The following is a 13,722-nucleotide window of genomic DNA, read 5'->3' on the forward strand; positions in this document are numbered from 1 at the left end:
AAATAGTCTAATTTATTTTATATTTTATATTTTATTTTTCGAAGATTCTAAAAAGATTTAATTTAATTTAATTTCTTTAAACGCGTATTGATTATGTCCAAGTACAAGTTGTACCCTATGAAGTTAGATTCATTTGAAAATTCCAAACAAGGGCAATCTCGGAATTTCACACTCCATCTTCTTTTGTATATTTATATAAACTCTGTGAAGACTCCAAAGAAATGAAGAAAACAGAGAAAGAAAGGAAAGAACCAAAAAAAAAAACATTCAAAAGATATAATAAATTATTTTTTTAAAAAAAAAGATTATGAAAAGCAAAACTCAGATGGGAGAAGTGATAATATATGTTGATGATTATGAATTTTTCTCTTCTTCAACATATTTATGTAGAATTTGTCATGACGAAGAATTCGAAAGCTGTAAAAAATTAGAAGCTCCATGTGCATGTTCTGGAACTGTAAAGGTAATTATTAGTTAATTGATTATCATTTAAATTAGCTTCTGGTGATTAAGTTTCTAATTTTGAGCTGTTTAATTTGATTTTAACTTTTCTAGTGATCAGATATATTTGGATTAATTTTTTTTGTTTATGTACAGTTTGCACACAGGGATTGTATTCAAAAATGGTGTAATGAAAAGGGAAACACAATCTGCGAAATTTGTTTACAGGTAACAAACAAATTCTCTGTTTTTTTTCTCTCGATAAGAACAAATTAATCTGAAACCATTTTGATTGTTTTTTTTCCCTCCTCGATTGATCCTTTTTCTTCTCCACTCGAACCCACAATTTTAGAATTAAGAGCAGAAAGTGCTTATTATCCGAGCAATTCCCAGGTTTAAGGTTGCTTCCTCTGTTTTTTTTTTTCTCTCTACAGAAATGGGTTTGGGTAGCAGTTCTTTTTACAGAACAAAATAAGCTATTTTAAAAAAAATGATTAATTTTTTTTTTAGAAAACGTTAATAATTTTTGTATAGTTAATAATCGTGTTACATAAAATAGAACGTTTTGAAGAAGAAAAAGGCTAAGAGACCATAGATAATCCACATATGACAGCAATTAGAACACGCTTTCTTTTCAATATTACAGAAAACGAAATATATTAAGTAGATATTATCTACTTCTTGCTTATTCCTTGACGTTCAATTTAAGCCACGCAATGTTTCTATTAACTTTTTTAATTATCTAGTTTGTCTTTCTATTTAGACTGTTCATGCATTATCTTTAAAGAGTTTAACTAATTTATATACATGAAATATTATATTAACATTTAAATTTTTTAATATGTATATAAATTGAATTTAATTTTAAATGTGTTTCTTCTCTTTTAACGTTGCAGAAATTTGAACCAGGATATACGGCTCCACCTCCTAAGAAGAAGGCCCACTTGGTTGATAATAATAATAATAATACAGCTGCAATTATTAGGTATTCCATCAATCCTTAAATTTGTTTTTTTTTTCCAATTAAAAGTTGAAAAAAGGACCTTTTCATTTGGCACATTATAATTTTAGACAAGCTTTTGTTGTATTTTGTTTTAAGATAAAATATTGCATTTGTCTCCTTCATTGCACTTGAATAGACAGTTAATAATATTAATATTGTTTTATCCGACATCGGATATAGTATGAAATTAATAGTACAAGTTTAATGAATTTAAGTTACATGCATTGGTAATATAAAATTATCGTTGTGAATTTGTGATATTATGTTAGTTACTATTTTTACCAAGTAATCAATTTACTTATGCTTATCTATCTTGATTTTGTAAATATTTTTTTTGCGCTATACAATGTGTTAATATGTTTGAAATAATGTTGTGATATACAGAGGAAGTGTAGAAGTAGATATAGAAAATGGAATGGAAAGAGAAGAGTCGGATTCAGAATCAGAAGGAAGAGAAATGTTGGTGAGGAGTACTCAGTATTATGAATGCACACAAGCGGCTGATAGAAGCGCGTCTTGCTGTCGAACTATTGCTCTTATCGTAAGTACTTATTTAGAATTGAGACGTAGTAATTAGTCCTTTTTTTTGTTGTTGTTTTACGTACCTAGTGACGAAATAAAGAAAGTTCAATTTGAACAACATTAAATGGTTAAGATAGGAAATCTTGACTATTAAGTTGTGTTATTAGAAACGTAATTTGCCATTTATTGACAACTCCAAAAACACATGTGATTCATATTTTATTATTTATGAAAATTAAACCAACATTTAAGTTATTCACTTATACTTTATTCTTGCGATTTGCACCCAAAAATATGAACCTAAAACAGCCAATTTTGGTTATCTTTCACATGCAAATATGCATTATGAACTAGTTCGTGATTCTGCGTGGATATTAATTAACTTAATTATCTTATTATTTTGATCATTAATATATGATTTAATTTGGCAGTTCACAGTTCTGCTTATGATGAGACATTTGTTAGAGGTGATGAATGGAGGAGCAAAAAACTATCCCTTTACACTTCCAACAGTAAGTGAACTAACTTTTTTTGATTATGATGTTTTTATGTAATAGACTAATAATTTGGTACCAACTTAACCTTTCATCACAACTACTTAGTACCTAACAACCTTATTTGTCTTATTATTTTGCAGTTGCTAATTATTAAATCCATTGGAATACTCTTGCCCATGTACATTATACTAATGTTAATCACAAGAATTCAGATTATCATTAGACATCATTATCTGGTAATCTTATATATATTTTTTGTCAACTCAATCATTTTCAACCTCCTGTTCGTTAGCTTAGCTACATCAAAATACAATCTAAATGTTTTGTTTGTTTTGTTTGTTCAGGATTCAGAAGACAGGCTATCCAATTCTGACCAAGACAACTAATACAAGTGTTCAATTTGCATATTCTTTTTCATTAACAGTGTAATTTGTATTTCTAAGCATCGTACTGATGCTTATCTAATTGTTTTTTTTTTCCATACACGTGGAGAGTAATTAAAAGTTTCACAAATCAGATTCCTTGGTTGTTAGTACATGATTATTTTATTGCTTCTTCTAACAAACAACTACTCCCAACTTACTGCTATTACTTAATAGCTTAGTAACAATGACAAGTACGAAAGAGAAATACTTGTATTTTTTAGGTAGGCCAACGACCCTGGACTTAACTACTCTCGAGATCCAAGTCATCTAGAAAAGAAGCCAACTTTCTAAAACAGTTAGATATTGCCAACAAACTAGGTTGTTTTGATTAGTTTATTATAAGGAGCTACAAACTAGATAGAGACAACCTACCCCCCCCCCCCCCCAACCTCCATCATGCCAATTACTGTCTTTGATCATGTTATGAAATAGAAAAAAAACCTTGGCACAATAGCATCATTTCTTTTGTAAATTCTAATAGCAACCTTGATCAAAGGGCTGACATGTTTCTATACAAAATTGGCAACTGAAAATAGTTACAGTGTTCTCCAGAAATACTCTAGGAGTAAGAATGCACATTTAGGCACTGTACATTAAGATTGCTTTTTCAATTTTGTTCAAGGACTATTCTTGCTCTGTTCTGCAGTCCATTCAACTCAGCAAGAATCACACCCTTGTTGTCGTCATATTTATTGTGTACGATCAAATTTATCAAATTTTGAAGCAGTGCTGCAGTCTTTCCTGTCAAATTCTCAGAAGGGTTTTCTTCAGATTGCTTATTGTGGCCATAAATCTCAAGCGCCTCAGATTTTGCAGCAGCTCTCTGAAGCACATCATCAGGAAGTCCTGAAAAGAGTGGAGATAAAAGAATGTGGCTTAAAACAAGCTAAACCTGAAATAAATGGAGACCTAAGTTCATAGACTAAAGTTGCCACTCAACTCATTAGACCACAAAAGAGAGATCAAGTCAGACATACTTAGAAAAAAAATTAATAGACATACCAGCAAGCCGTGCAACATTGACACCATAACTTTTAGGACATGCACCTGGTGTCAACCTGTAAAGAAAAGTAACTTCCTCAAGACCTCCGGAACCTTTTCCAATTTGGCATGCCATATGGCACAGCGACACCTGCACAACCAAAAAAAATAGCATTCCAAATAAGTCATCTACTGAGCATAAATTTTAGCAGCTTAATAGTCTAAATCAACAGCAAAATGCTAATGAGCATCACACAGAAGGCATCAGATTATTAGCCGTCTGAATCTAATATTCTGCTAGCTATTGGATGAAAATGTGCAGTCAAAATGCTTGATCCTTAAAGCAATGCAATCTTTTATGAAGCAATGCATATTAAATATGGCAATTCAAAGGGAAGTGAAAGATCAAAGACAGTACCCTGGAGTCTTTTTGATAGTCAATAGATAACCGATGATAGTGGGTAGAAAACATTCCTCGACATTGCACCTTGTGGACAAAGTGTTCGAGAACTGATTCACTGCCAACAGGGCCAGAAAACATAGTGATATTAGTGAAAATGATTGAGCAAATAAGGCTGAGAGAATAAAATCCACATCATAACAAACAACCAATAATGTTTTTTTGTATAATTGGCACATACGCTATTGCTTGTCCATCAGAAGTAGCTGTACCGCGGCCAAGTTCATCAAGCGCGACGAGTGAATTACGGCTTGCCATAGACTGCAATTATTAGGAAAACAAATGTTCAGATCACTTCATGGAGATGAGAGTGAAATTAATATCAACAACCCAATTATGACCTCCCCATTTTTGCTCTTAATAGTACCCATGTCTAAGACCATCTTAGCAAACACCATAATATAAGTCTATTATTAATTTTTTTGTTGACATAATTCTCTTCCCTTCACTCTCAATTAAATAGAATTATATCTAACAAAACTGAATGGTAGTCAAGCAATTGATTACAGCCTTTTAGTTGAAATTACTATCAACCACATTTTGCTCTTACTACCATCCTAAGCAGATACCATAATATAACTTGATTATTTATTTGTGTTTACATAATTCTCTCACTTTCACTCTCAGTCAAATGATATTATATCTAGCAAAACCAGATGGTAGTCGAGCAATAAATTGATAACAGCCTTTAAAATAATAAAACCTCACCAGCATTGAAGCAGTTTCCAAGAGTTCTGTCAAGAATGTACTCTGGCCTGCCATAATATGATCTTTGGCGCCCATTCTTACAAATATACGATCAACAGGTGATATGTCAAACGATGATGCTGGTACATCAGCTCCTACCTAAGAAGCATCAAGAGCTTTTAGCCATCAATAGATAAGAAAAACTCTAATTTTCTTCTGGAAATAACTCACCTGGGCCAAAATTACAGCCATGCAGACTTGGCGCAAAAGAGTTGATTTCCCTCCCATGTTAGGACCAGTGAGAAGGATAAAGCTGGCATTTGGAGGACCGCCAAGGGAAACATTGTTGGAAACAAAGGTTCCCTTATCTAGAGAATCGCTTCTAAGAACAGGATGTCCTAAATTTTCAGCAAGAAGAACTGGCACGTCATCTTGACTTGGCACCGACTTGATGTTTGGACGACATGTTGGTCCCTCATAGTAATCACTTGCAATTGACAAACTGATTAAAACATCCAATTCTGCAAAGAGATAGCCACATTTTGAACTTCATGAGCAAAAAGCTCTTTCTAAAGCAAGAGATAATAGTTATATTCAACACATAATGCTACTTGAAAAATGTTTGGACAGTGACTAATCTCTAGATTTTACTCTAATTTGAAGCCAAATGAGCACAGAACCAAGTTGTTTTTTAACTTAGAAATTGCTACAAAATAGGGAACCTCCCTCCAAGTTTGTTATAATTACAGAGACCTTTCTTCTTTTCTGGAAAGCCAATGCCCTTCTGGTAACTGTTTCTAATTATAAAATATAAGAAAGAGTTACTAATATAAAAAAAACCCACCTTTTTTACCCTCATAAAAGAGGTAACTTTTTTATCTTTTCTTTCTATATCAGAATACACTACTATGGTTTTACTTATAGAGAAGAGACAAAGCAAAGAGAAACTTCATTTTGCACCTTTCTAGAGTTTTTATGTTCCTAGTACACTGTTCAGCTGGGGCAGAGTGCTTATATTGAGTGGACAGACTGACCAAGCTGCAATAGACGAATGTCATCCTATTGCATCACAAAAGGGAGGACAAAGTAGGATCCAAAGAATGATACATAGGTTTTCCAGCTCCAATTTTCTCAAGGAAAGAATACAATCAAATATGCATAAAAAGGAACATAGGTAACTTCCATGAAGCATCATGTAGCTGCCCAAAAGTATGCAGAGAAAACTGAGAAGCTGAAAGTAATTTTTCCACCATAAGCAAGTAAGATATTTTTTCTTTCTGAAAGACTTTGACTAGATTCACCATTAAGCACTAATGATACTACCTGCTCCAAAATAGGCAAAGAAATAGGAGGAAAAGGGACTTAAGGGCAATATCTGATTCTATGTCCAAATTAAGGGTCAACAATACCTGCAGTAATACTAACTAATTCTCTCCACTTATTATGATGTTCACAAAACCGCCCTATCAACCTCCGCAAAATGCTTTTTAGCTTAGATTCCTTCTCTGAATCAGCATGTGAAAGCTCTCCAATTAATCTCTTTAAGACTGGATTCCAGTACCTGAAATAACCCTGCAGGCAAATAGAAGATCAGTAAAGGCACCTATTAAACCAGTTTCAGTACTTCTAAAACAAAGCAAGTGCACAGCTACTGCTAACCAACAAACCAGGGAACTAGTCTACTACAAGGTGGTGATTTACTTGTTTAAATCTAGTACGAATACCAAATACACCACATAGTGAATTTCCTAGTATCATTCCTTTGAATTCTAGAATCGCCACAGTTTTCCAAAGATTAAAGGAATCTTCATGCCCTCATCCAACCCAATACAGATAACCACATAAAAGGAGATAATTTGTCACATATTTACTATGTTTGCAAGGAGGGATAATATAACTCACACAGAAACTAGAAACACTGCAACTGTTGTTAAGCAGCAGCATCAACTGCATGGATACACAGCTCAATAGAATAAAGAAAATGGGCTAAACAATTTTATTTAAATTAGCAATCTTCTACAAAATGGTTTTGAATTCATCATCTATGTGTCGACTCGAAGCATCATTCTAAGAATAACAGGCACTGCATGCAACTAAGGAACCAGCTTTGAACTTTCTAAATCTCATTAGTAATAGGTAAACTTTGCTGTCACATAGCAAGATATCTCATGAACACAATGTCTGACAATAGGCATGTTCAGCATTGGCCATGTAGAAGTACGCCTACTAACCTTTTTCGATGACTGTAATTCATACTCCTTTGGAATGCTCCTGCACAAACTTTCTGGTACTTCCAAAAGATATGCATCTTTTCCTATTGTCACGTAATCTATCTGCAACATTCACAAAATATTAAGTGGATCTGGATAACCTCCCCTATTGCTCAATAGGATATTTAAACTATGTTCTTACTGATGAGTCTCCAAGCAGTTTCCTCTGTTCCTTTAAGTGCTTGGATAATTTAAGTTCAACCTCCTGAACTTGTTTACATGCAGCATCATACTCCTCATCAACCCCTTCATGAGGTATAATACGACCTGAGTTATTTGCTTCCACCCAATCAAAAGCACCCTTGAAATGCTTGAGAACTGAATCTACATCTGGAAGACCATTGCCTATAAATTAAAATAAACCGTCAGATGCCACCAGAATTTGCAGCATGATTAAATAATTCAATTTGAATAGTACCGAGTGTTAATAGATGATGAAGTAGCTTTGAGTCTGTGTTTCCCAAGATCACCCCAAGTGAAGAGCATGCATGCACCATTGATTCACATCCACGTAAAGCTGATATGAACTCCTGCAGTTGTTTCTTTGCTGCATCCTCGTATAAAGTCACTTTATTTGCATTTCTTCCATTGGCTTCACTGAATCGATGCAAATTTAAGAGCAAAATACTTGAGCAATGACTACAGAAGAACTTGTAAAGAAAAAAAGATTGTCGAATCAGAGAATTGTCGATCTTCACCTGCTACCAAAGAGGCGTGCAAGCAACCGCTCCATATCAGGAAGCCTTGATAACTCCTTTCTAAACTCAAGAACAGAAGGTAGATTGATCCCCTAGAAAAGCATTAAGCACATTATACCATCTCATTTGTCAAAGCAGCTCCATTTAGAAGCTACCACTATACAACAGAAAATTATAAGGAGGAAAAAGGAAAGTCGATAGGCAAATCTTGAATTTTCATATATCTATTTTTCATATAGATCTATGGGTACACTGATCTCCGTGTGAGATTTCTTTTGTCATTTTCTTTATATAATTTAGTTCAGTACAATTCTTGTGATCCTTCTTTATTAGATATACCCGACCTTTAGAAGTACCTACTTGATAGATGGATTAACATTTATCATCCTCCAGCCAAAAGGAATTAAATAATGCCACAAGCAAAGGACCACAAATCAAAAAGTGCAAAAGTTCACCCTCAACAGTACAAACACTGAACCCTTAGGAACCTGAACGTACCTTTAATCCGGCTACAGCATCCTGACGTTCTCTAATGGATTCTGGACGATACAAGGGTCTTGCAAGCCATGATCTGAGCATCCTTTTCCCAAATGCTGTGATACAGTGGTTGATTTGAGCGTATAATGTCCTATATTAACGAATGAATCACCTCTAAGCTTGAAGACAAAATAATCAATAAAATGCAGTTAAGCTAAATATACCCTGAAGAATCTCCATTTCGACTGTTCTCAAATATCTCAAGATTCTCCAGTGCAGCTGCATCAAGAACCATATTCCATTTCTGAGTACCATCACAAAAACCAGAAAGGGGAAGTAGCTGAAATTTTGCAAATTTGAGCAGGGATTCATCCAGAAAAGCTTGCTTCAAGTAGTATAGCACTCCTCCAAGTGCTGAGAGTGCATAACTCCCGTTCCCACCAAGATTTATAAGCTCACATAAAACATCTGGTAGAAAGTTCCTTTCACCATCTTCCTCAGAGGCAGTGCTTTCATGTGTTGACATTTCATTTGGAGATGATGCCAGCAGTGACAAGCTCATGTTCCTGTATACTCCCTTCACCTCACAAATTGTTCTCTCAGCATCCCAAAATTCAGAAAGAGGAACCAACTCATTCACTAGCGGATTTCGTGTGTGCCGCATCAGCACTCTCTCGGTCTCATGACTAAGCAATTTAGCAGGCTTTATTATTTCCACCGGTCTTAACTCAGAAAGTAGACAACACAAGGCACTACAATCTGAATCGTCCTCAAACTGTTAAAGAAATACATCAAATTACTAACATTTCATTTCGGTAAATGAAGATTAACCAATATAGAGAGAGAATAGCGTACAGGATGATAACAGGGTTCCTTACAAAACTAAGGATTTTTAAATAAATACAACTTTGGAAGCTTTGTTGTACCAAGGGTCCTTCAGTTTACTGGCAACAGAGAACCCCAGACAAGATTTTATCCAGAGTAGACAAGAACATTTTTGGCAGACCTAATCACCTCACACATACTACTCTTGAATGTTCTTGCACGTATTTTCATGGCTAAACAAAACAAGCTGCTTCCAAACAAGCAGGTAATCACATTAAATTAACGCGCTGTCAACACAAAAGAAGAATTTTAGACAAGATCATTGATAAAGTAAATAAGGAAAAAGGTGATGCTTATGCTAGAAACCTAAATAGTGTATGGTGGGGTTAAGAGAGAGTGGAGAGGTTTGAGGAAAGGAAAGAGAACCAATTAATAAGGTTAGGAAGATGGCAAATCCAGGGAGCGAGCCAACTAATGCAGACACGAGATGGAGAAGGTGCCAAGTTGGTTGGACTTTGGAGAATATCAACATTATCACTGGTGGAACTTGGAATTAAAGATATGAAGGAAACTTCTGTTTAATAGCATTCCAGTAAAGATTGTATTATATAAACTATGGTGCTTTCCTTTCATTAATTGATTAGCCAGTTATATACCCTTAGCCTGTGAAGTGCACACATCACTATATGGGAAGGTTGATCAAAACTAATTCAGGTTCTAGTGAACATCTCATGAAGCTAATCAAGATTTGCAGAAAACTATCACCCACAGAAAGCAACCTTATAGAATCAGACTGATTGACAGCAATCATGCTACACATGACTAGCAACAAAATAGCACAAAACATTTTACCAATAAAACTAAATAAAATTCATAAGCTATTGCCCTGTACCTGTCCAATAATAATCTTGCCCGTGCTAATATCAACCATACAGACACCATAAGTACGCTTCCCCTGTTGGAATGCAGCAGTTAGAGAGCTTTCAGTCACTGCCATCAAATATGAAGCATCAGGGTTTGCTGCAAGCATTTCTCCCTCAGTTAATGTTCCTTTAGTGACTACTGCACATATTTCACGTCTGACAACCTGGAATGGGGTTTGATGTGTCAGCTACAGAAAGAACTGAGAAGGAAGTAAAATTGTCATCATTATGACTGCTTCAATCTTATGTAGCACAATAATGACCTTATCTTTAGATCCCATCTCTCTTCTACGATTCTCAAGCTGTTCAGGTGTCTCTGTTTGCTCAACCACAAGAACCCTATAACCCTGTTCCATCAAAACAACTCATAGTAAGATCCTTGCCATGAAAACACAAGCAATCAAACTAGCATCGGGAATATAACACGGCTACTGAACATTGAGCGATTACAACCTTCCGAGCCAACTTTTCTACATTCATTGAGAAGTTCTTTTCTGGAAATCCACAATGTGGTTGCTCTCCCTGGAGACACAGGCAACAGTCAGCTATAAACTTTACTTCAAGATGCACAGAAACTTAAGAGTAAAATTGGAATATCCTATCGCAAGGAACAACCGAGAAGGTTCTACCTTAAAACAGAAACATGCAATTTAGTCACAACATGATACAGAGCATAAACCACTCCCTTCCTGAACAGGAAAAGTAAAATGAAGCATAAAAGATGCATGCTTGGCTCGCTTCCTTTTCTCTTTTAGGCATATCTACACATTGATGACCAAATTGTTTTTATCCTTTGTTATCTTTCATTTTTCTGTTGGGTGCATAAACTCAAGTTACCTTCATATACTGCAGATGAAGTTCCTGGGCTCCAACGTGTGCATCCATCTCATAAAGCTCATAGAATTTTCCCATCTGATTCATAATTCATGGAATACTTAAAATCATCATATAGAGGACAAGTTGAAGAAGAAGAGATGTAAAGGCTGCAAAACAACTTCAGTGGCAAAAAGATTGAGCCTTCAATAAGCTGCCACCATCATTACCTTAAAAAACAGAACTTTATCCATGTGCTTCGACTTGAACTCCCACCATTGTCTCTGAGCATCATTTACACCATTTAAGTACTCACTCTGATAGGGAAAAGAATTCCAAAGATATCTAACCAGGAGAATCCAATTACCTGACCACCAGTTAAACCTTTTAAAAAATTAGGAGGTAGGTAGATAGTCCTTGGATCATAATTGGCGTCGCCTGGGGACCTCCTATTTGCATCCTTTCTATCTCTGTTTCAGCACACAAGAAAAATTCAGAAATAGGCCATAGCAAGCAAAATGGTAAAACATCACCCATTTCCACCTAGATCAAATAAAACAAAACAAAAAGTGAACAGATCTTGCTGGAGTACTTACTTCCCAAGGAATGGGAATTTCTGTGTTTCACGTTGTCCAAATCTATCTGCTGCACCACACAGCAATACATTGTCATTGTTGGATACCTTGGCACCTGCAGGGCAACAGAGCCACCTCAATTTTATTTCCTAAAACATTTAAGCATTAAATTTTTCTTGTAAACCCTAACACCTAGGCATGAAATTTTAAATTAATACGGTAACAAACTGCAACATTGAAAGTTATTGACCAATTAGGCAACCTTGTTCCCGCCTTACTACAAGTTCACATTTTCATTTGGATCCAACCACATATAGTCCAGATTTCCCCCCTTCGTTTTTGTTCTTTTGACAAGTGGAAGTTCTCTCATTTCCAATCTTCCCCTTCTAGTGTGTTTCTTTTTGGATTGTTTCACACTTTCCTCGCAAGAATGACCATCTTTGGTAAGAACAGCAAACAATTCTTTTTGGCTCAATACAAAGTCAAAGAGTCATAATATGTCATACATATTTGGGAAAATGATACTCATGGTTTAATATGCTCATGTGAAAGGAAAAATAAACATTCATAGCAGGGCCACTGTAATATAGGAAGCAGATACTTAAAATGACAGTTATTATCATAGTACAACACCATAACCGCCAAGTGTTCTAGAGTAATCAACAAGTAAACTGAACTTAATAGGAACACAAAAGATGCAGGTTCAATCACTTACAATCCTCATTGGTCGCCACATACTCTTTTCCATTTACTCCAATCACAGCAGAGTGCATTTTGCTATCAGCACTCCTCTTATCTGCAACAGTCTTGCTCTTCTTGCTCGAACTCGGAGTTAACTTCTCCCCTTCAGGAGTTTTCCTCTTCCTCGCCACCACCCTGCTCCCACTCACTTTCCGACTTTTAGGTCCAACAACATCATCATCTTCTTCCTCAATCTCCAAATCCATATCGTCGGAAGCATCCTCACCTTCAGACACTTGTTTAGCAGCATCTTTTCCCCAATCTTCATCCTCAGAATCATCCTCAACACTCTTTAAATCCTCCAATTTCTCTTCCTCCTCCTCTTCCACCACCGAAGATCTCCGCAACCGCCTCAACTTCCTCACAGGTGCCTTCACCCATTCAATTTTTTCTTCAGCTAAATCAATCATTTCCTCATCACCATCATCATACTTAACCAAATGCTCACCAGAACTACTGTCAAAAGACTTCACACAGCCTTCATACCATATTTTATCCAACGGCCAGTAAACCTTAACTCTTTTGTCCACTACCTCTTGTCCATATGATGGCTTAAGGTCAACAACGGCTGAAATAGGCACAGTAATCTTCCGCTTTGCGTTTAGAGGAGAAGGAGTCGTAGGACTAGCACAAGGACTGGTACTAGGACTAAGATTAGGTTTACGTTTAGTATTAGGGTTAGGGTTAGATTTTTCTGGAATTTGTTTGGGGAGAAGAGGTGAAGGAGAAGAAGAAGACGAGAGGGTTTTGGAGAAGAAAGAAGTGATTTGGCTCTGTTGATTGACTAACGGTGATCTGCCATTGCTGGAGCGGCGAGAAGAAGCCATTTGTGGCAATGTAGAAGCAAATAGTGGAATGAGTGAGAAGAGTAATGAAGTGTACTATATATATATATATATATATGTATTGCTTCTCCCAATGGCGGGAAGAGTGAACGTTGAGTGCCACAGTTGGCGGGAAGCCCTTCTTACTGCTTCATTAGAGACTGCATATGTTTTTTCTTTTTTTGAGGGAAAGGTTTAGTCATTCTTATAGTGTCTTGCTTTTGTTTATATTGTATATAAGATTATTGCGTTTGGATCATATTTTACTGGAGTTGTGACGCATTGAATTAATGGACTTCAAATACAAATACAAGATATTGAATGAAAAATAAAATAAAAATACATCCAAGGAAGAGGTCACCACATTTCATTAGCTCCATTTTTTTTTTTGAAAAATCACTTGGGGTTCATTTGGTTTGCAAATAAGTTAAATCGTGTCTATAATATGATGGTTTAAATTTTAATGATTAAAAAAATTATTTTTAGTAAGCTTCTTTTTTTAAAAAAAATAGTTTGATCATTATATTAAAAATGAAATACATCAAGTATAGTATAAAATG

At 35.4% G+C, this 13,722-nt stretch overlaps 2 protein-coding genes across 2 annotated transcripts; one reads left to right on the plus strand and one right to left on the minus strand.

Moving 5' to 3' along the window:
• Window positions 1-223: 223 nt before the first annotated feature.
• On the plus strand, window positions 224-2,979 carry LOC125810520 (uncharacterized). Its single transcript, XM_049489991.1, has 7 exons — window positions 224-463; window positions 598-669; window positions 1,338-1,426; window positions 1,829-1,985; window positions 2,398-2,478; window positions 2,604-2,699; window positions 2,808-2,979. The coding sequence occupies exons 1-7, from the start codon at window positions 308-310 to the stop codon at window positions 2,847-2,849; spliced, it is 693 nt and encodes a 230-aa protein (XP_049345948.1). The 5' UTR covers window positions 224-307; the 3' UTR covers window positions 2,850-2,979.
• Window positions 2,980-3,355: 376 nt separating this feature from the next.
• Window positions 3,356-13,290, minus strand: LOC125810556 (DNA mismatch repair protein MSH6). The gene is made up of 21 exons (XM_049490031.1): window positions 12,313-13,290; window positions 11,619-11,712; window positions 11,390-11,492; window positions 11,253-11,306; window positions 11,047-11,121; window positions 10,663-10,731; window positions 10,473-10,556; window positions 10,179-10,373; window positions 8,686-9,236; window positions 8,483-8,612; window positions 7,985-8,076; window positions 7,705-7,883; window positions 7,429-7,631; window positions 7,248-7,349; window positions 6,426-6,588; window positions 5,248-5,537; window positions 5,038-5,175; window positions 4,511-4,590; window positions 4,288-4,387; window positions 3,891-4,020; window positions 3,356-3,734 (listed from the first exon to the last, which is right to left on the minus strand). Exons 1-21 carry the CDS (start codon window positions 13,163-13,165, stop codon window positions 3,496-3,498), a joined length of 3,924 nt encoding a protein of 1,307 aa, XP_049345988.1. The 5' UTR covers window positions 13,166-13,290; the 3' UTR covers window positions 3,356-3,495.
• Window positions 13,291-13,722: the final 432 nt, after the last annotated feature.

The sequence above is a fragment of the Solanum verrucosum genome, unplaced genomic scaffold, assembly GCF_900185275.1.
Source record: "Solanum verrucosum unplaced genomic scaffold, falcon-dt-bn FXZP01000118.1, whole genome shotgun sequence".
In the NCBI taxonomy this organism is placed as follows: domain Eukaryota; kingdom Viridiplantae; phylum Streptophyta; class Magnoliopsida; order Solanales; family Solanaceae; genus Solanum; species Solanum verrucosum.